Source organism: Acomys minous (assembly GCF_964271855.1).
Source record: "Acomys minous genome assembly, chromosome: 14".
In the NCBI taxonomy this organism is placed as follows: Eukaryota; Metazoa; Chordata; class Mammalia; order Rodentia; family Muridae; genus Acomys; species Acomys minous.
The window spans coordinates 43,545,756-43,565,399 of NC_140496.1; the positions used below are offsets into that span (position 1 = coordinate 43,545,756).

The window sequence follows — 19,644 nt, forward strand, 5'->3', positions numbered from 1 at the left end:
GGTATAGGGGTCTTTTTACCTCAATGACTGGAAGGCAGACATGGGAGGGTGGCTGTGAGTTGATTGAAACCTAAGAGACTCTGTCTAAAGAAAGAAAGAAAAGAAAGAAAAGGAAAAAAAAAGAAGAAAAAGAAGAAAAAGAAAAGCCAGGTGGTGGTGACATACCCCTTTAATCCCAGTCCTTGGGAGGCAGAGGCAGGCAGATCTCTGTGAGTTTGAGACCAGCCTGGTCTACAGAGTGATTCCAGGACATCCAGGGCTACACAGAGAAAGGATGAAATCAGTGATGAACCTAACAAATACAATTTTATTTTTCTTTAAAAATTTCTTTCATGTATATGGGTGTTTTTTACCTGTATTTATGTCTGTGCACCACATGTGTGCCTAGCGCTTGTAGGAATCCAACACCCTCCTCCAGCCTCCAGAGGTACACACATGGGACATGCACATAAAGGCTATACAAAATAATTCAAAGTTAAAATACTGTATAGTGAAATGTAACTTAGTAGATTAAAATTTTCCTAGAAGACCATAAAATCATGAATGGGTACTAAATGTATTTAAATAATAATTTGAGGGGAGCCAGGCATGATGGTTCCTGCTTATAATCTCAGTGCTAAGAAGGCGAAAGCCAGGGAATTATGAGTTCAAGACCAGCCTTGACTGCACAGCAAGGTCAAGGCTATTTGGTCTACAAGAGACCTTATTTCAAAACAAAAGAAAACCAAACCTAAATGATACCATGGGCAGTAGGTTTTCAGGTCATGGAGTCTGAAGTGTTAATACAGTCTCATACCCATTTCAAGTAATTTTCTAACAGCAGCTGGGGACGGAACCCAGGGCCACACACAGCAGTCAGGCATCCCACCACTGCGACACTCTTTCTAGTGCCCCGCTGACTAATACACACCATTTGTTAAGTTTGGTGCAGAAAGCAAAAAGGACCATCTTTATCTAAAAAGGTCATTAAAGGCCAGGTGTGGTGCACATACCTTAAATCCCAGCACTCGGGAGCTGGAGGCAGGTGGATCACTGTGAGTTCGAGGCTTACCTGGTATGCGTAATTATTTCCAAGCCTAGGAGGAGGACTGTGTCGTGATACCCTGCCTAAAAGGGGGGAGGGGAATTTTATTACTATGCTTTTAAAGTTCCCAGTTTTAATTTCTAATATGGTAAATGTTAATGTAATCCTCATAAACAGGGCTTGATATGGTTCATTTGGCAAGAGCTCATTTGCCTCTCAGATGCTGGGATTAAAGACATGTGCCTCTACATCCGGCTGTTCAAGTTATTTGTGACCTTGTAGACTGAGCTGGTCTTCTGGCAATTTCTAACACTGCCTTTATTGTACAGCAGGTCACCATCTAGTCGAGTTTTCTCAAATCTTTGCCTGTAGCAGTAGTACATAGTCTAAATCTCATCACAATCAGCCCTGCGCAGGCCACTTCCTCACTTGTCCTGCCTTTCAGCTGTATTGCTCTTATGCCCTTGTTTCTTACATAACACAGGGGCACGTAAATACTTTTCTTCTGTTACAAAAGCAAAATATTTAATGTGAAACAATTAAACATGTTTCAAGAAAGTGAAAATAAGCAGACCAGTGGTGGTGCACGCCTTTAATCCTAGCACTCGGGAGGCAGCGGCAGGCAGATCTCTGCCAGTTTGAGGCCAGCCTGGTCTACAAAGCAAGTTCAGGACAAGCCAAGGCTACACAGAGAAATCCTATCTCAAAAAACCAAACCAACCCAACAAACCCAAACAAAACAAAACCCCAAAATAAACAAACCAGTAAAAATTAGCCACTATACATAGACTCTTAATATTTTGGTGTAAGGGTTTATGTTCTATTTCATGCTATAGGTACAAAGAAAAGAACATAGTTTGCTCAGAACTGGCCAGGCAGAGCACCTCATTTTTCAGGGATGTGATTTCAAATATACATAATGAGGTAGTAAGGTGCTAGAGGCACACAGGATTTTCAAACTGTTTCAATAATCACACGTACGTGCGTGCACGTGCGTGTCTGTCTGTCTGTCTGTCTTAGAGTGGTCTGCTTAGTCCAACAATGGCTGTCTCCTGAATGGAAGTCCAATAATCCAATAGGTGTTTGGTCCACAAGGCTGGGTGTCTGAGCTGGTCTTCACTAGAATCCTGAAGAAGCAGGCTGTAATGCCTGTGAAAGAGTGAAGTTACCAGTGCGAGTGAGAACAAACAGGCAGTGAGCAAGTGCTTCCTTCTTCCAAATCCTTTATATAGGTTTCCACCAGAGATTGTGGCCCAGATTTAAGATGGGTCTTCCCACTTCAGATGGTCCCATCAAGAAAAATCCCTCACAGGTGTACCCAGCATCTTTGGTTTTAGTTTATTCCAGATGTAGTCAGGTTGACAACCAAGAGTAGCCATCACGTTAGTGGAATCTGTGTCACACTTCCATGTTTGGCTATAGCCTAGGGCTATGTGTCCAGGGCTTCTGTCAGAGTGTGACACAGTGGCCTGGCCAGAGACCTAGGTATGTGTGCATCACCATCTGTAAAATGGGATTGTAATTCTAGCTTGCACTTTGGATTGTGGATGCAAATCAGAGGAAAGTCCCCAATAAATAGTCAGACCAGGAGTATAAACGCATGCCACATACAAGCCACTGTGCCTATCAGTACATGGTGTCTGCTGAGAGGTGGAAGAGTTTTCACTTGTTCTACATTTTGAGTGTTTTGCTTGGATATAAGTATGTGGCTCACACACGCCTGTGGAGATCAAGATTGGATCCCCTAGAACTGAAGTCACAGGTGGCTCTGCGCCACCATATGTGGAAGCTGGGTCCTCTGCAAGAGCAGGTGCTCTTTTTTGAGACAGTTCCTCTGTGTAGCCTTGGCTGTCCTGGACTTGCTTTGTAGACCAGGCTGGCCTCGAACTCCCAGTGATCCACCTGCCTCTGCCCCCCGAGTGCTGGGATTAAAGGTGTGCAACAACGTGTCCAGCTGAGCAAGTGCTCTTTACTGCAGAACCATTTCCCCAGTCTCTTAATTTTGTTGAGACAGGGTTTTGCTGTGTAGCCCAGGATGACCCTAGCTGGTCCATCCTTTCACCTTAGCTTCCCACATGCTGAAAATTGTATGCCTGTAACACCAACATCGGAGTGTCTAAGTGTTGATTCCTGGGACTGAGAGAACTACATCCTTTTTTTTTTTTTTTTTTTTTGGTCTCAATTGAATCACAGCACTCATATCATTCCAAGAAATCTTTAATTTCTTTATTGTTTGACTTTTTGACTCAACATTTTTTTAAACTTTTTGTTTTTTTCTGAAACGTTCTTATGAGCCTTTTGTTTTATTCTCGTTAAATGCACTCGACCCAAAATTGGTTTGGCATATCGAAAAGGAGACCAAGGAGGGGAGGGGCCAGGGTGTGGGAGCAGGGAGGAGGCCCAAATGGACTGAGAAATTGAGAATGAGAGTAGAGAGAGGAACACAGAGACAGCAAAAAGGACACAAAGAAAGAAGGTGGATAGCTAGGGAAACCCAAAACGGGGGAAATCTAGGGGGAAAAAAAAAAAAGAATGAATAAGATTTAGGAGCAAATGAATTCAGGAGCCCAAGGAAGGGAGCAGGAGGAGACCCAGACCCTTCTGTGTACCGTCCCCGCTGGGGTGGGGGCGTCAAGGCACCAGGTCTGGTTAGGCTAGGGGACACCTGGGCTCTCTGGGTGGCTTTGCGCTGGATTATAGTGGATCCAGCCCCACTTGGGGACCTGCCATGGAGCTCTGAGGCCTAGGAGATACTCCCAGGACCAGCGAGTCCAGCTAGAGCAGGACCATGGACCCTACCGCACTACAGCCTGTAACCCCAGAAGCCCACACGTGGAGGACTGTGCAGAAAAAGAGGGCACAGGACTCCTGCGCCTGCCAGCTCCCAGAGAGCGCTTCACCCCCAGCTCTCCCTCCAGGGTTATTGGTGTCTGATGGGCCTCAGGCCTGGGCTGAATCAAGTCCTCTGGCTCCTAGGCCAACCACTCCACAGCCACAGCAAGCGGCAGGTCCAGTGATGTTACCAAAGGCAACAAGCTGTTCTGTGCTCTCGTCACACCTTCCTGGCAGGACCGTCCCTACCCCCTTCCCTAGCTAGACTTCACCCACGGTCTTCTGGCAAGTAAAACATACTGCCAGGAAAAACCAGAGATGGACTAAACCCTGCCTTTTCACATCCGTTCCCCTCCATGGGGCAAACCATCATCTTTGGTCTGGCCCCTTCCCCCTCGTTGATGGGGACAAGCCAGTCCCAGCTCCCCAGAAGGGAGAGGGCTTTCTAGCAGCAAAAGGACCATCTTTCCAGCTACCTATCCACCTCCTCCTCAGCTCCTTCCCAGAGCCCCTCCCCATAACCCAAAGAAGTTCATGGCAGCAGCAAGCTGAGACCCAAGGATGCTTGAAAACTCATGGCACTTGTGAGGAAGGAGGCAGGGAAGAGTCAGGGTGAAGTCTGCAGAGGTGCGAGGTCACCTCTGGGAGATGGCAGCAGGATTATGCTACCCCCAAAAAACTGGGGGAGGGCAGGCCAGGCTGAGGGCTGGAAGTACTTGGCAGACACCCTAAGCCTGCCAGAGGGCTTGGGGTGGGGCAGGGAAGGGAAAGTGACCTTTGCCCTCCCCCCACTACTGCCACCCCACCCTCAGCCACAGCAACCACGCTCTGACCTCCACTCCTCTTTGCTTTGCCCTTCTCAGGATGGGACACCAGCCTCCTCCTGCCTGCCATGAGTCCTGAAGTGAGATACAAGAAGCAGGAACTCAAAGGGGTAGTGCAGCCATCTTGGCAAAAGCATCTTTGGGTGTGAGGATGTCTCCTGGCCAGTGGGGCAGGGGGAGACAGGCCTCTGGTCCTGGGGCAGGCAGTGAGGTACACGCCCCAGGAGGGCGGACTGGTGCAAGGAGAACCGAGCAGAGGGAAAGGACCGGTGCTGGGAGGGACAGGTTCTTTGTTTCGCTGTTGCTTCTAGATTTGTTTTGTCTCTGGAGTGTAAAAAGCTGCTCTGGCCGTTGCCCACCACAGCTGGGATGTACACATACAGGAAGTCCTGGCTGCCAGGGCTGGCCGCTGCTCTGTTCCGGAGAAAGTCCGGGCTGGCCTGGGCTGCAGGTGCCCGGTGGCTTCAAGTGATGAGATTTTCTTTTCTTATTTTTTTTTTGTCTTTTTTTTTTTCCTTTTCCATTTTGTTGAAATATTTACAGCAATAGGGGAGGAAGAAAGGGGTAAGAGGACCCCCTAGGGAAAGATCCAAACCCAGGACCCACTCCTCAGGGAGCCCCAGACCCCAAATCTGCTCCCCAGATAGCCCAGCCCACAGGACTGGGAACTGCCCAAATATGGCCACCCCAGTGGGTTAGGGGCCCTGCGGGGAGTTGTGCTTCATCAGGAGTCACCCCAAGGGAGGGGGTCATTGGGTGCACTCTGGGGGTTGAGGGGCAGGCTTGCTTGGGAGACAGGGACCAATAGCAAGGGGGAAAGGAGCTTCAGAGAAAGTTCCACCGTTAGCCACCAGCCCCCACTGCCCTGTCCCCTGGGCCTGGGCTTTCTTGTAGCGCAAGTCCCAATTTCTAGGGAGCAAGGAACTGTAGCAGGGGAGGATCCTGTCCATCTGTCCCACTGCTCCCGTCTAGTGGATGGAGAGGAGCCGATAGGCGGGACCCTGCAAGGCCTTGGCCACCTGAAAAGCGGCACCCGCTAGACCCTTGCTTTCTCCCACCACAGGCAGAGAGCTTCAAGAGTTGGTCCCACCTACCAGCGCCTCCCTCACTCCCAGGGCCCCCCTCCCCTAGGGCTTCTCCTCAATGTACTCCCCTAGAGAGGCTGGGACGTGTGGCTGGTGGAAACCCTGTCTACTAACCCTGGCACCTGGGGCCCAGGTCAGAGTCCCCAAGGGGGACTATGGGGCCCATGGGCTGAGGGGCACCTAGAGAGAGTGGCCCACCAGCCACTGCCTCCGTCAGTCTCTGCTCCCACCAAAGCCCCCTCCTGGGTTCCCTCCCTGGCCAGGCCTCCGGCCTCTGGTCCATGAGGCCCCTCAGAGACTAGTGACCAACTGCATCTGCCCGTCCCCATCGGGCCCTGGCCCCTCGAGGCTGGGGGCTGCCAGATAGCCCTCGTGGCTGGGCCGCCGCACCTGGTAGTAGCCCTGTAGGGGATTCCGAGCCACCAGGGCCGGTGGGCGGGAGGTGTAGTAGATTTCTGGGGGCCCAGGAGGGGCAGGTGGGGGCGGGGGCAGGGCCTCATTAGGCCCTTCGGGGCTGCTGTCCGGGTAGGAGGGCGAGTCCCGCAGGTTGGCCCCGCTGGCGTAGAGGGAGTCCCGGCCGGGAGGGGAGGAGAGGGGCCGGCTGGTGGCCCCATCCTCTGCTGTGCAGCTCTCCGACTCATCCAGATCACTCTGGTACAGCACCGACTGGGCCCGGGGCAGCAGCAGGGGCTCCTCCAGGGCCTTGTAGAGAAGTTCAATCTCCGCCCGGTCAGCACTCCCTGGCCCACCGGCCTCGTCCTCACTGACCCCTGGCACGGGTGGCACAGGAGGCTCTGGTGGTGGCCCTTTAGCGCCCCCACTCGCCCCCCGTAGGTTGTTGTGCACCAGCTCTGAGATGATCATCTTCTCAAAGGCGGCAGCATCGGCCAGATTCCGGCCTCGGGGTGGCTCAGGACCCCCATCCCCTGGAGGAAAATCCCCGCTTCGCAAGGAGTAGCTGTTGTTGAAGTTGCCGTTAAGGGGCAGGGTGTCCATGCCACAGGCTTCCCGGCCTCCCAAGGGGTGCTCTGCAGGGCAGAGGGGGCAGTAAGGATGGGCCTGGTCGTGTAGGTAGGCAAAGGGAGCTGAGGTCTGTCCCAGATCCTCTGCTCATTTTCCTCTTCCTTATCTGCAGTGGGGTCTGCCAACTAGCAACAGGCTGATGAGGGTGTGTATAAGGACGGGTTCCCCAGGCTCCCCTCTTTATTTAAGCTTCAGAACTTCAGCAAGTGTAGGCCTGTGCAGCCAGGCATACTCCCTAGGCTTGGGCTGCTCACTTTCATTCTGTACCTGAGGATGCTACCTGGCTGCTATGTCAGAGCCTGTGGGTAGCGGCACCCCAAGTTTACAGTCCCTATGAGAGGCTACAGGTGACGGCCACTGCCTTGTTCCCTCCCCCCTTTGGAAGTGCTTCCAGGAGACAATGGTACTTACTGGGTTCCCTGTAGCTTCCTGTAGACGTCAGCCCACAAAAGAGAAGACAAGAACGAGCTAAGCAGAGGCCCCTCAGGACCTGCCCTGGGGCCTCCCGACCTAGGACTCTGCTCTTCCCTGGCATCCAGGCAGCCTAAGTGTCCTCACCTGGGGAGTTGAAGACTGGGGGCGAGGAGGGGTTGAAGCCCACGGACTCTGCAATGAGTGTATTGTATGGGCTGGTGCCCCCACGAGGCTGTAGCACAGGGTTGGTCAGTAGATGGTTCCCCATGGTACCTGCCCGAGGGAAGGGTAAAAGGTTACCAGGCAGCCTAGAAAACTGGGGCAAGGAGCTTCCGAGAAAAGAACCGGGGCCAGGGGAGACCTCACCTCGGTTCAGGGTGGGGGTGCTGTTGATGTCACCTGCCATAAAGGAGGACTCTGTCTGTTTCCTCACGGTATCGTTCCACATCCTCCGGATCCGGCTCTGAGGACACAGCCCAAACATGAGGGGATCTCTAGGACCACCCTGCCCGCCAGGACCTTTCTGCGATGCTGGCAGAGCACTCCTGCCTCTTGGCCCCAGAGAGACCTGGTGGACATGCCTTCCCTGCCCAGGTACCTGGGTCCCTGTGTAGTATCGGGTGTTACTTCGCATGGCTGAGGTCTTAAGGGAGCCATGAGCGCCCCCAGGTGGGGAGCGGATGCAGCAGTAGGAGTGACGCAGGCACTTGCTGTACTCCTTGTGCACCTGTGAAAGAGGTGACCATCAGCCGCAGCAGCGGGGGCCTACTTCCTCTGTCATCAGTCACTCTCAGAATGGGTTGCCTCAGAGGTCCAAACGCTTATTTTAGTGGTTGGCACAGAACCACAACTTCAGTGTCACTTGTCCCCAGTGGCCAGCCATTCAGGCTGTTTTGGCACATACTCTTTTCTCTACCATCAATGTTCTTACCTGTTCATTCTCCAACTTAACACATCTTTACGGAACATGTACTATATGCACAGTACATGCCTAGGCATAGGGAACATATGATCTCCAGGTCTTCCCACCCCACCTCCCCAGTGCTAGAACTCCAGGCATGCATCACCATGCCCAGCTCACGTGACACGGGGTGTAACCCAGAAGTCACATATGTTAGGAAAGCATTCTACCAACTCAGGCACACCCTCAGACCTCATGTGTTGTTGTTTTAACTAGTTTTCGAGACAGGGTTTCTCTGTGTAGCCTTGGCTATCCTGGACTTGCTTTATAGACCAGGCTGGCCTTGAACTCACAGCAGTCTGCCTGCCTCTGCCTCCTGAGTGCCGGGACTACAGGCATGTGCCACCATGCCTAGGCCCCTCGTGTGTTGTTGTTTTTTTAATTTACGTTTTTTGACTTTTTAAAAAAAATTTTACTGGGCGTGGTGGTGTACTCCTTTAATCCCAGCACTTGGGAGGCAGAGGCAGGCGGATCGCTGTGAGTTCGAGGCCAGCCTGGTCTACAAAGCGAGTCCAGGATAGCCAAGGCTACACAGAGAAACCCTGTCTCAAAAAACAAAACAAAATTATTTTCCCTCATGTTTTTTTTTTTTTCCAAGACAGGGTTTCTCTGTGTAGCCTTGACTGTCTTGGCCTCACTTTGTAGACCAGGCTGGCCTCGAACTCACATCAATCTTCCGAGCTGTGCCCTTGTATCTTGCTTTATTTCCAGAATCTTCTTTACTTCCCGTTGAACTCCCCCACCGTGCCCCTATCAGACGCAGATGGTTCACAGAAAGCAGGTGACCAGGGGACACACCGAGGGTTCCAGGGAGCATCTGAGCCCTTTCCTCCTGGCCTCCTCAAGGAAAGCCCTGCCACCCTCACCTTTTTCTGTAAGGCGCAGTGAAAGACAAAGATGAAGACACCCTGGAAGGCGTTGAAGGTGGTGAAGAGATAGGCCATGACTACCGACTCCTTGTTGATGAAGAGGAGGCCAAACGCCCAGGTGAGGCCCAGCAGGAAGAGCAGCGCAATGGCACCTAGTGCCCAGGACCTGGTGGCCAGGGGACAGGAAGTCAGCCCAGCCCCAAGGCCTCTGGTGCCATCTGAAAGACCCAGCCTAAGGTTGAGGAGGCTTTGGGAAGGTCTGCTGGTTGATACTGAGAGTTGGGGCCCCACATGGAGGCTTGTTGCCTGCCAACTCCATCATTTTGGCCAGATTTCCAGTCCACTCAAACTCCCTCTGTGGCCCATTTTTCAAGGTGTCCTCGAGCAGACTCACACCGAATCTGCAGTCTCGGGCTAAGCTGGGCTGTTGCACTCTTTGACCGCTAATAGGGCCATACTGTACACAAATACCCTCACGCTGAGAACCCCAGGGGACAGCACCAGCGAGGAGTGTTTCAGGAAGGCCTGGGAGGGTCCCCAGGGTAAGTGGCTCACTTGATGTTGTCAAGGCGGCTGGAGTCAGGCTTGAGCACTGATGAGCTTCGGATCATCTTGTGCAGGGTTACCATGAGGAACACCAGGTTCACCTGGGTAGGAGGGTAAGAAAGGGCGCTCAGCTTTGCTCTAACCCCTTCTCGGTGCCTCTTCTGCCCCCCCCCCCCACCTGCAGCTGTTTGCTATTACTGCTGTTCACCACCGAGCTATGCCCTGGCCTCTCTGCTTGGCTCTGACAGTTTTTACACTAGTGCCTTGCAAAGCTGGCAAGGAGCCCTGGGCTTAGGGTCAAGACCAGCACGAATGAAAGGAGCCCCAATCCTTGGGAGTACCGCTCACCACAATGACAAAGGAGACAGGCCCAATGAAGCTCCAGATGAAGTAGTTATCCACCCGCAGCCAGCAGCTAAAGAGAAACAACCAGAGTGGGAAGATGCCTGAAAGGCCAGCCACCCCAGCCCTGGCCCAAGCAAAGCCAGCCACGGGGACAACGGGCATACTTACGCCTTCTCAGTGCCATAGCTTCGGTAGTCAATGGCTGCTGCGATGCCTACCACCAGGGCTGGGAAGCAGTAGCCACCCAGGTAATAGTACTTGGTGCGCGAGTACTCGCTCTCGAACACCTCCACCAGCAGCAGGTAGAGGTGCACGCCCTCTAAGCACAGCCAGGAGAAGGCGGCCAGGAAGAAGTAGTGCAGCAAGCCAGCAAAGATAGGGCAGGCGACCTGCAGAGAGCAGCTCAAGTGAGAGGCTGCTCCGCCAGCTGCGGCCCCTCCCGCTGCCTAGCCTCGGCTCCACGCCTGTCTCACCTCATACTGAGTCTTATCTATCCCGACCAGGAAGAGCAACTCCGCAAGAAAGAGGTTGATGCACAGGTTCTTGTGGATGGTGTTGCGGTCGGTCTGCAGGCCCCGAAGGAAGCAGAAGGTGGAGATGCAGATGGCCAGGCAGACCAGGGAGATGACGATGCCAACCCAGGTGATGACCGACAGCAGCAGTTCATTGATGCGGCCCTGGTACTAGGGGACGGGAGTTGGGGTGGGGGGGTGGGGGGGAAGGGAGGTGCACTCAGGTCTTGGCCAAGTGCCAGCTGAAGGCAAGGACCCAGGCAAGGCCATGGGCCACAAGGCCCTCCAGTGCTGCCCACCCGGCCACCAAGCTGGCCCCCACCCCTGTGCAGGCAATGCAGGCTCACTTCCTCATGCTCTGGAAGGCTTGTGGAGAGATGACAAATGTGACACCAACTTGCTTCTCCAGAGTGCCTCAGGGCCAGATGCAAGGCCTCATGCCCCAGGCAAGACTGGTGGCCCCCCATGCCCATGAGCTGGCCTCGTAGGCATCGCCCATGGTGCGCGCTAGGATGCCATGCAAAGCCAGGCCAGCAGCAAGCAGGCCCGCCCGGAGCAGCGGAGCACTGGCCAGCTTACGATCTCTCGATGAGCCATGAGCACTGCGAAGTTGGTGAGGTGGCTGCAGGCACATGTGGTATGGGTCTTATTGGACTCCACCAGGCGGCAGCCCTGGGTTGACCAGTAGCCCAGCATGGAGCGCTCTGAGTAGTTCCAGAAGGAGCAGTTTGCATTGAAGTGGTTCTTGGCCTGTTGTGTAGTGGTGGCAGAGTGTCAAGATGACAAGTCCTATTCTTGCCCTCACAGCAAGCTACAGGGACAGTGCTGAGCGTGCAAGAAGTGTCTGGGACCCCAAGGTGACACACGGTCCAAGCTGAGGCAAGGGAGCTAAAATGTACTCTCAGGTGGGTGGGTGAGCACATGGTGGGGGAACAGAGGATGCTGGGGCCTCCAGGGAGGGTGGGCTACCCCTGGGCTCACCTCCAAGTGGGCCACGGTAAAGATGACAGGGTCCATGAGGAAGACACGGCTCGACTCTTTATTGATGGACGCTGCGATGACCTGTGAGTTCACCACCAGGGAGGCACCTCCAGGACCACCGGTCCCTGCCTCGCCTGCCAGCTTCACTGTGGCATTCTCCGTGGACAAGAAGAGGCCCAGGTTGTTGTAGAGGATGAAGACGACCTTGACCACACCTGAGGGAGATGGGTACAGAGAGGTAGAGTGGCCATCCTCAGCCACACTCTATCTGGGCTCCATGGTTCTAGCCCAGGTCAGGAAGCTCAGCGTCCACAAGGCCATCGTTCATCAGTGGGCAGTTCAAGTGACAGCACACTGGCCACTCTCACTGTCTGTGTGTGACCTTGGGTAGATCCCTAAACTCTCTGTGCCTTGGTCTCAAATGGCACAATACCTTCTGGAGCCAGGATTCAGCTCTGTAAATCCAGGCCTCGGCAGGGCATGATTAAAACACATGACCGAAGGCCGGGTGTGGTGGCTCCCAGCACTTGGGAGGCAGAGGCAGGTGGATACCTGTGAGTTCGAGGCCAGTCTGGTCTACAAAGTGAGTCCAGGACAGCCAGGACTGTTACACAGAGAAACCCTGTCTGGGGTGGGGGGTGGGGGGGGATGGGGTGGGGTGTGTGTGTGTGTGTGTGGAGGAATCAACACCCCAGCAAAACGTGTGACTGTTGTGTTCCATATAGAGCCAAGGTCAAGGCGCAAAGCAGGCAGTGTGCACGCGCAGACAAACCCCACGGGGGACACTGACCATTGCGGCTATTCTGCTTGATGGTGTTGGCAGACAGCTGGATGGAGTTCTCGCTGGGGTACTCCTGGGGGAACACCAACTCCTGCACTTGGCCCTCTGTGTTCAGGACAGTCACTTCCAGGACTTGTGACCAGGGGCAGAAAGAACATATTGTCAGTGTTTATCAATAGACATGGCTCGTGCTATACCATGAGGCCTGCAGCAAAACCACAGGCCCAGGAATTAGGGAGCCAACACCCCCCAGAATGTGGGATTGACTCTGGGGCAGCTGCAACACTCACCCACATTCTGCTTGGCAGCCAAGAAGCGAGCAGGCTCCCTGACGTTGTCGGCTAGCAGGAAGGCGCCCTCCTCCAGGACATCGAGGAGCATGGTGGCCGTGTGCACCTGCTCGGTGGCATTCATGTCTTTCCATGACTCAAGGGCCTCTGGCCGGAGCAGGTTGTCCACTGTCTCCACCACAGCCTGGGGGTACAATGGGTCTCCCACATCCTCCAGTTCCTTGGAACAGTTTGACGTTCCCGCCTCTCCCTTCAATTCCCAAAGCCCCCAGGAAGCCAAGGCCACTCATTCCCAAGAGCTGGACCCCGCTGGACTCACCTTGATATAGTCCTTGCAGGTCCTCTCTCGCTTATGCATCTAGAGAAACAACAGAGGTAGTGACAGGTGGAGACTCCAGGCACCGCTCCCCTGGCCCTGGTGCCCAGCCACTGAGGCGGCATACGTTACTCTCCCAGAGACCTTCCTCAGGAACCCTAGCTCTCAGGACTACTCAAGGCAGTCCAGCATCCCCTAGGGTCCCATGCCCCTCACTGGTCACTTAGGGTGGCAGCAGGTGCAGAGGTACCCGCGAGGTCCTTCGACAGGCCTACCTTATTGTAGTTCTTGCCGGCTGACTCGCGCTCGATGGGCCGTAGGGCCTGGAGCTGGGCATCCAGGATGTCTAGGAGCTGCTCCATCAGCTTCACCGACGAGGACACGTCCCCAGCATAGATGGAGCCCCGCGTGTGGCGGGCCAGCTCACTAGCAATGTTGGCTGCATTCTCTCCGCTCTTGATCTGCAGGAGGCGGGGAGCAGGGGGACCTCAGGTCTGCTGGGCACTGGCCCGCGCTGCTCCACACTCCCCCTTCACACGCCCCGCCCGAGTAGGCCATCCACGGAAGGGTTAGGTAAAAGGAGAACCCTTCCCATGGCTTTTGGCCCTATGTGTCTCCCCAACACTCCTGCTGGCCCTGGACTCTGCTGGGCCTGCCTACAAGGGGCAGCAGTTACTGGTACCTTCTGGGCTACTTGGTTGACCCAGGGGGAAGTGCAGTTGCTGAGGTCAGGGCCCCGAGGGTTCCAGAGCCCCAGAGCTGGGAGACACTGGAACGAGGCAATTCCTGTAGAGATAAGACAAGAAAGCCAAGGAGAAGATGAAGAGGCGCCAAGGAAGGAGAGAGGACGGGACCGAACAGAGAACACGTAGGAGAGGGAGCCTTGGGAAAAGGCACAAGGCAGCCCACCCCGAGCCTCCCAGAGTTAGAACCCCCAAGGCAGGATCTGCTGTGGAAGGGGTTCTCTACTAAATATCTTCCAAGCTTGTCTGGAACCCCCAAAACACCTGAGTTGTTCATCTGTCCTGAAACTGGTTACGCTTCTTTACAGTCTGAGGCTGGGGGCTGAATCACCTGTAGCTCCCCGGTACTATTAGGCTGCAAATGGCACTTATATACCTAAGCTGCGTGTCCCCCCCGCCCTTCCTGAGCAGCTCTAGCTCAGGCACTCACCTCGAGTTCCCTTGGGGCAAGGCCTCTCCACCAGCATACCCTGCTGGGTAGCTGGCCACTGGACCCGCCGGACCTCTCGGGGTTCACAGAAGAGCTCGGGGGACACATGCAGGTTGGGGGCTGGAGGCCGCCGGGTACTGGGTGCCGGGGCTGTGGCTGGAGGCAGGTCAGGTCCCAACTGGTTGATGGCACCCACTGGGTGTGTGGTGAGGGGCGCCCTGCGGAGTGGAGTGGTGGCTGCAGGCGAGGCTGTGCTGGTGAGGGGTGTGGGCCGCGCTGTGGTGGTGGTGCTGAGAGGCGGGGAAGTGGCTGGCCCTGGAAGGCAGAGGGAGACAGGCCATGGTCATATCCATGCCTCAGGCACACCGGCGCACCCAAGCACAGGGTCCCCTGGCATCTTGTCATCTTCCTTACCCACTGAAATGGAAAACTGTCTGGGCTCAGAGGCCCCCTACATTCTCAGAAGAGGGTAAAAGTGTACTGTTGTGCATCCTGAGTTGCCTCTCCTGGGCCACGCCTGCCCTCAGGGGCACCCAATTCCCCTCCTGCGAAGGCTGGGTAAGGCTCTCGGAGCCTGGAGGCTGGAGGCAAAATGACTACACGTGTCCTGGTGTTGAGTCTGCATCCCCAGAAATCCCACACTAACATGCCCAGGCAAGGCAGGTCCTGGTTAAAGGCCAGAATCCTGGGGTTCAACACTCAAGTTAAGTCATGTTTCACCTGTAAAACAGTGCGGTGAACCCCAGGTCTTGAAGACAGCTGGCACACTGAAGTACGGACCATAAGAAGTGTGGCCAGTGCTTGCCACAATCTGTGGTTTTCTTTACCTCCCAATCCCCAAGAGCTTGGCCTACAGCCTGGTACCGGAGAAGTGGACACGAACAGGCCTACTCCCCTCAAAACCCATCCTCACCAGCACTGGGATCTGGGGGTCCGAACTCCAGGCTGTAGCGCACCACAAAATAGTTGTTCCACACATAGAGCTGGTTGTCCCGGGGGTTGTAGTCGACAGAGGAGACAAACTGGTAGGGGTTGGGGAAGGCCAGACTGACAGGCTCCTCTCGGTTTGCGTTGGTGTTGAAGGCGTAGTCCACGCGGTTGCCTGCTGCCTCGCTGTCATCATCCACATAAACGGAGCGCAACACATAGAGGACGCCGCATACCATGAAGGCATTGGAGGCCGAGCGCTTGTCGTAGCCAGTTTCCCACGTGCCCTCGAAGCGCAGCGTGTAGGGGTTGAGCTGGCTCACCACCAGGCGCCCGTTGTTTCCCTCGGTGGCATAGATGACCCACAGCCCGTTCTCATCCACAGCCAGGTCGATGTCGGTTTTGCCTCCCCAGCGGTAAGGCGAAGTGTCATGGTAGTTGGCCGTGTTGATGACTGTCTCACCGCTCTTGATGCGGGTCCGCAGGTCATACTTGACAATGTTGCGCGTGCGCTCCTTGTTGTAGAAGACTGCGCCGTCATACACCACAAAGCCGGTACCATCCACACGGTTGGGCAGTCTGTACGTGGTGGTGTGGCGCGCGGCCACATAGTCCTCCCATGAGGCATATTCAGTCAGTGTGTCTGTACGGTAGGGGATCCAGGGCATGACGTAGATGCGGTCACCTGCCTGTAGCGGGTCCTTGCACCATGCACCAGACTGATGCTCTGACTCATGTGTGGATGTGGGCTCCAGCACCTTCTGCAGGGTCCCTGGGCACACGAAGACTGGGCGGGGTGGGTGGGTAGGCAGGGAGGAGGTGGTGGGGAGCAGAGGCAAGGAGAGAGGGGAGAGAGAGGCAAGTTGGTGACACGGTTGGGGGTGGAAGCCACACTGTCCCCTCCTGCTGCTGCAGTCATGGTTGCTTGGTCGGGCTGGTGATGGGAAGGGGTCCCACCCTGCCCAGCTGCCCCTCTCCCTGGAGCTGTGGGCCCTGGAGACCATCAAGAGCAGGGTTAGTGTGGGAAGGTGGGTGCCCTCGTCCCTTCCTTGGCTGCGAGAGACCCCACAGGCTGGGGACAAAGGATTTGGCCGGAGCTCTCCCAGACTGGGCGTGAGGGGGTGGGGACTGGGGTCCTCTACTGCAATGCCACCTAGCTCAAGGGCCAGGTACCAGCATCCTGACCTCCCTTCTTTGCCTCTATGGAAAGACTAGGGGCGGGGATCCCATCCTTCACCCACCATGCAGGGATGGACTTAAAAAAAAAAAAAACTCCACTCTCTTCCTCCTCCAAAAGCTGCAAGGTGGAGTGATGCTTCCACACCAACTCTGGCAGGCAGGGAGGCCTAGGACTGTCTAGTCTCTCCTCGGGGCCCTGATGCTGTCTGGGCTCCACTCAGCTGGTACCCGCCAAGTAGGTAGCTGAGGAAAGGACGGAGGGAGCAGCTCCCGCGTTAGGCTAGGGAGGAGTCCAGTTCTGCCCCAGCCGGCAGGGTCTCTGGTGGGTCAGGTTCAGAAGCACACACTGACACTGTGCACAAGGGTGGAGTTGGGACGTGGAGAACAGGACCCCCAGGACATTTGGGGCGAGGGAGCTGTGCAGAGGGAAGAGAGACAAGGAGGGGTGTGTGTCCACAAAGTCCTGGCTCCAAGGGAGGCGCTCTGGAGACCACCTGGGAAGAAAAGGTTAGTGCTGGCGAGGAGAGAGGGGGTGAGCAGAGAATTCACTCCAAGGCTCAGGCCCGACTGAGAGTCCCTTCCAGGGGCAGTCCCAGGTCCAGCTCAGAGGGGGCAGGGGAGGGAACCAGGTGCTAGGATAAAGCCCCAGCCCACCCCAGCCAGGCCCCCACCTCCCCTGCCCCGGACCCCGATTTACCTGTGACCATCCCCGGCTCGGGAGGAGGGACCAAGGCAGCGCTGATGTCAGAAAGGTGGGGGGCCCCGCCCCACCCCCCCATTCCCTGAAAAGAGGAAAACCTCGACTGCATCTCGTTGGCACCACTGGCCTGCCCACCCTTGCCCTCACAGCCCAGCACCACCTGTTCCTAGCCTACCCTACTGATCCAGCAGGTCAGTGTGGGCGCCCCCCTTTTCCCGAGTCCTGTGGGCCCAATGCCCCGCCCTTCAGGAGGACTGGTACCTTCCTCTTATTTCATGATAGAACCCACAGGTAGGCCAGGGCTGTAAGGTGCGTGTGTGTGAGTGAGTCTATGGTGAATTCTCTGCTCCTGCTTGGTCCGTCACCAAAGCAGCTAGCCCCAGGGGCACAGGGAGGGCTGGGACGACGTGGCACCAGTATAATGGCAACCCCTGGGTAGGAGCCAGGTCTAGTGCCTACTTCCAGCCTGGCTCATCCGCAGGCTTAGCTTGGTTGGGGTATGTGCGTAATCTATAGCCCTCCCTTCCTAGCATTGGGTCAGCTTGGCTCCATGTCCCCAGGCACAAGGCAGCCAGCAGCATAGCCCCTTTAGAAGAAGTTAAGCGTGGGCTCTAAGCCCCGGCTTTCCCATCAGTTATGTCTGTACCCTCTGACCAGACTACTTGGCCCCCACCCTCTTTTTCTGTTCCTCAAGTCTTCCCTCAATTCCACAGAAACCCCTGCCAGGGGTGTGTGTTCATTAAGAGGGCCTGAGCTGGTCAGAGGGTACCAGGGGGGAAATAACGGTTAGAGGCCATCCCGAGGAAGGGGAGTGACACGGTCTGCCCAGAGCCGTGGGCAACGAAGACCCCTCCCCAGCTTCCTGCCCCTCATCCCTCCCACAGCCCACCCTGGAGAGGAGATCCAGTGCCGGAGTTCCAAGCCTGCAAGAAGAGTGGCTAGTGCAGGGCCTACTCCAAAGAGCAGGAGAGGGATGGAGCCCAGGCCTCTGAGACGGGGAAGGAAAGGGGAGGGGCGCAGCTCAGAGGGACTCCGCCCACCTCCCTGGCAGGGGATACTCCACAGACCACCTTAATTTCAAGACAAAAGGGACCCCCAAAGGGCCATCTCATTGTTTGTCCGTTGCCTTCTGCCCTACTAGCAGGTCACCCTCTACTCTCTAGCCCAGAATAGACAGCCTCACCCACCAGCGTCGGGCTCCCTGCAAGAAATTATGGGGCCTGTGGAAGTCCCCAGAGCAAGTCTGTGACCCCCCCCAACCCCCCCTGATCCTCTCCCACATCAGCCCGGAAGAAACCCTGACTGCAGCTTTGCAAGTGTGCAGACCCCACTCCCACCCTCTCCAGGAAGCCCGCCCCCACCCTGTCCCAGGATTTTGGCAGGCTGCCCCCTCCCAGGGGATTGGGATAAGCTGATAAACCCTCCCCGGTACTAGACCCGACTGGTCAGGAGGGGTGGAGGGTGAGGAGACTGGTTCTCTGTGCTCCACAACAGCTCTGGGCCTTGGAAACGCCAAACCAGAAGAACTTAAGCCACCAGGAGCCAGAGAGAGAAAGGAGAAATCTGGTCCCCCCCAAAGGAAAAAGGTGTCCCCTCCACCCCACCGCCCTCCACCAGAAACACTTTGCAAAAGGTACAAGGGGAGAGGGGAGAGAAGAGGAGAGAGGAGAGGAGAGAAGAAGGAGGGAGGGGAGAAGAGACAGAGAAGCCGAGGAAGAGAAACCTCTAGCGGTGCCTGTGGAGGCTGGGGAGTCCCTCCCCCCCCACCCGCCTGGATGCTTACACAGTTCTCCTAAGGGAGGCAAAAGAAATGAGAGATGAGGTCAGGTACCCTGCGGGGACCAGGGACCAGAAGAGGTACAGAGGGAGGGGAGAGGAGAGAGAGAGAGAGAGAGAGAGAGAGAGAGAGAGAGAGAGAGAGAGAGAGAGAGAGAGAGAGAGGAGGGCCAGGGAGAGGAGTGGGGTGAGTATCTTGCCCAGGCTCAGAGAGGAGCTTCGGTGGATATCTGGAGGGTGGAGAAGCCCATGGCCATGACCTTGGCCGTGGTGGTGCTGCAGCACCAGGGCCAGCCCAGCTGTGCTGGGAGGACACCCGGGGCAGGGGAGAAGCAGGGTGGGGGGGAGGGGCGGGGCCACATGAGCATGGTACAGGTGGAACAAAGTGTGAGTTAGGGGTTAGCATTGGTGACAGTGCGTTTACCTTTCTGCTCCACTTCTACTTTAAGCATCGGAAGAGAGAGAGAAAACAAATTGAAAAAAAATGTGCAAGAAAAAAAAGAGAAAAAAAAAAAAGATTAAATTGCTTTCGTTTCTTTTCTGGCCACACGCCCCCTCTTCCTGCCTTTCCTCCTGCTCTCCCAACCCCTTCCACAGCATCGTCTCGGCCCCCGCCCCCAAGTCCCTTCTTTTGGGGTGGGATGGGGTAAGAGGGTGCTGAGGAGACAGTGAGAAGGGACAGGGGAGACACACAGGAGGGAAGAGACGAAGAGACCGGGTATGGTACAGACAGGCAGGGTGACAGAGCCCTCAGGCAGGAGGGGCCCTGGGTGTACAGAGGAGCCCCTGAGAGGAGCTGAGCTCTGGCTACAGGGACACCAGGCAGTGGGGGGAACCACCGGGCTCCTCTTCACCCTGTATTGCTAAAGCCCTTGCTAGAACCAGAGGCTAAGAGAAGGGTGTCTCTGGGACTTGGGTACCCCTCTCAGCCATTCTCCTTTGAGTAGGCTCCACCTGAGTCCAGCTGTGTTCCCCTACGCCCTCCAGACCCCTAAACTGCACAGAGAGATGGCAGTAGAGGCAGACACAGAACAACAGAGGCAGGCAGGCAGGTGCCCCTGGCCTCAGACAGAGCCAGGGTAGGGG

General features: G+C 55.7%; 1 protein-coding gene across 7 annotated transcripts in view; it reads right to left on the minus strand.

Moving 5' to 3' along the window:
* Window positions 1-3,228: 3,228 nt before the first annotated feature.
* ADGRL1 (adhesion G protein-coupled receptor L1) overlaps window positions 3,229-19,644 on the minus strand; it is a 40,419-nt gene continuing 24,003 nt past the window's right edge. Inside the window, exons 5-24 of one of the 7 annotated variants that reach the window (XM_084756551.1) lie at window positions 18,983-18,997; window positions 14,890-15,690; window positions 13,977-14,291; window positions 13,486-13,589; window positions 13,079-13,264; window positions 12,807-12,845; window positions 12,488-12,671; window positions 12,207-12,329; window positions 11,417-11,631; window positions 11,015-11,185; window positions 10,397-10,606; window positions 10,092-10,312; window positions 9,927-9,993; window positions 9,588-9,679; window positions 9,030-9,198; window positions 7,801-7,929; window positions 7,569-7,665; window positions 7,347-7,475; window positions 7,200-7,217; window positions 3,229-6,793 (exon numbers count right to left, since the gene is read on the minus strand). In XM_084756551.1, coding sequence (XP_084612677.1) covers window positions 6,057-6,793; window positions 7,200-7,217; window positions 7,347-7,475; window positions 7,569-7,665; window positions 7,801-7,929; window positions 9,030-9,198; window positions 9,588-9,679; window positions 9,927-9,993; window positions 10,092-10,312; window positions 10,397-10,606; window positions 11,015-11,185; window positions 11,417-11,631; window positions 12,207-12,329; window positions 12,488-12,671; window positions 12,807-12,845; window positions 13,079-13,264; window positions 13,486-13,589; window positions 13,977-14,291; window positions 14,890-15,690; window positions 18,983-18,997 — 4,022 coding nt within the window. In that variant the 3' untranslated portion in view covers window positions 3,229-6,056. Of the gene's footprint in view, window positions 6,794-7,199; window positions 7,218-7,346; window positions 7,476-7,568; window positions 7,930-9,029; window positions 9,199-9,587; window positions 9,680-9,926; window positions 9,994-10,091; window positions 10,313-10,396; window positions 10,607-11,014; window positions 11,186-11,416; window positions 11,632-12,206; window positions 12,330-12,487; window positions 12,672-12,806; window positions 12,846-13,078; window positions 13,265-13,485; window positions 13,590-13,976; window positions 14,292-14,889; window positions 15,691-16,779; window positions 16,865-18,982; window positions 19,001-19,644 lie in introns of all 7 variants that reach the window. The other 6 variants (XM_084756550.1, XM_084756554.1, XM_084756548.1 and 3 more) reach the window with 6 other exon arrangements.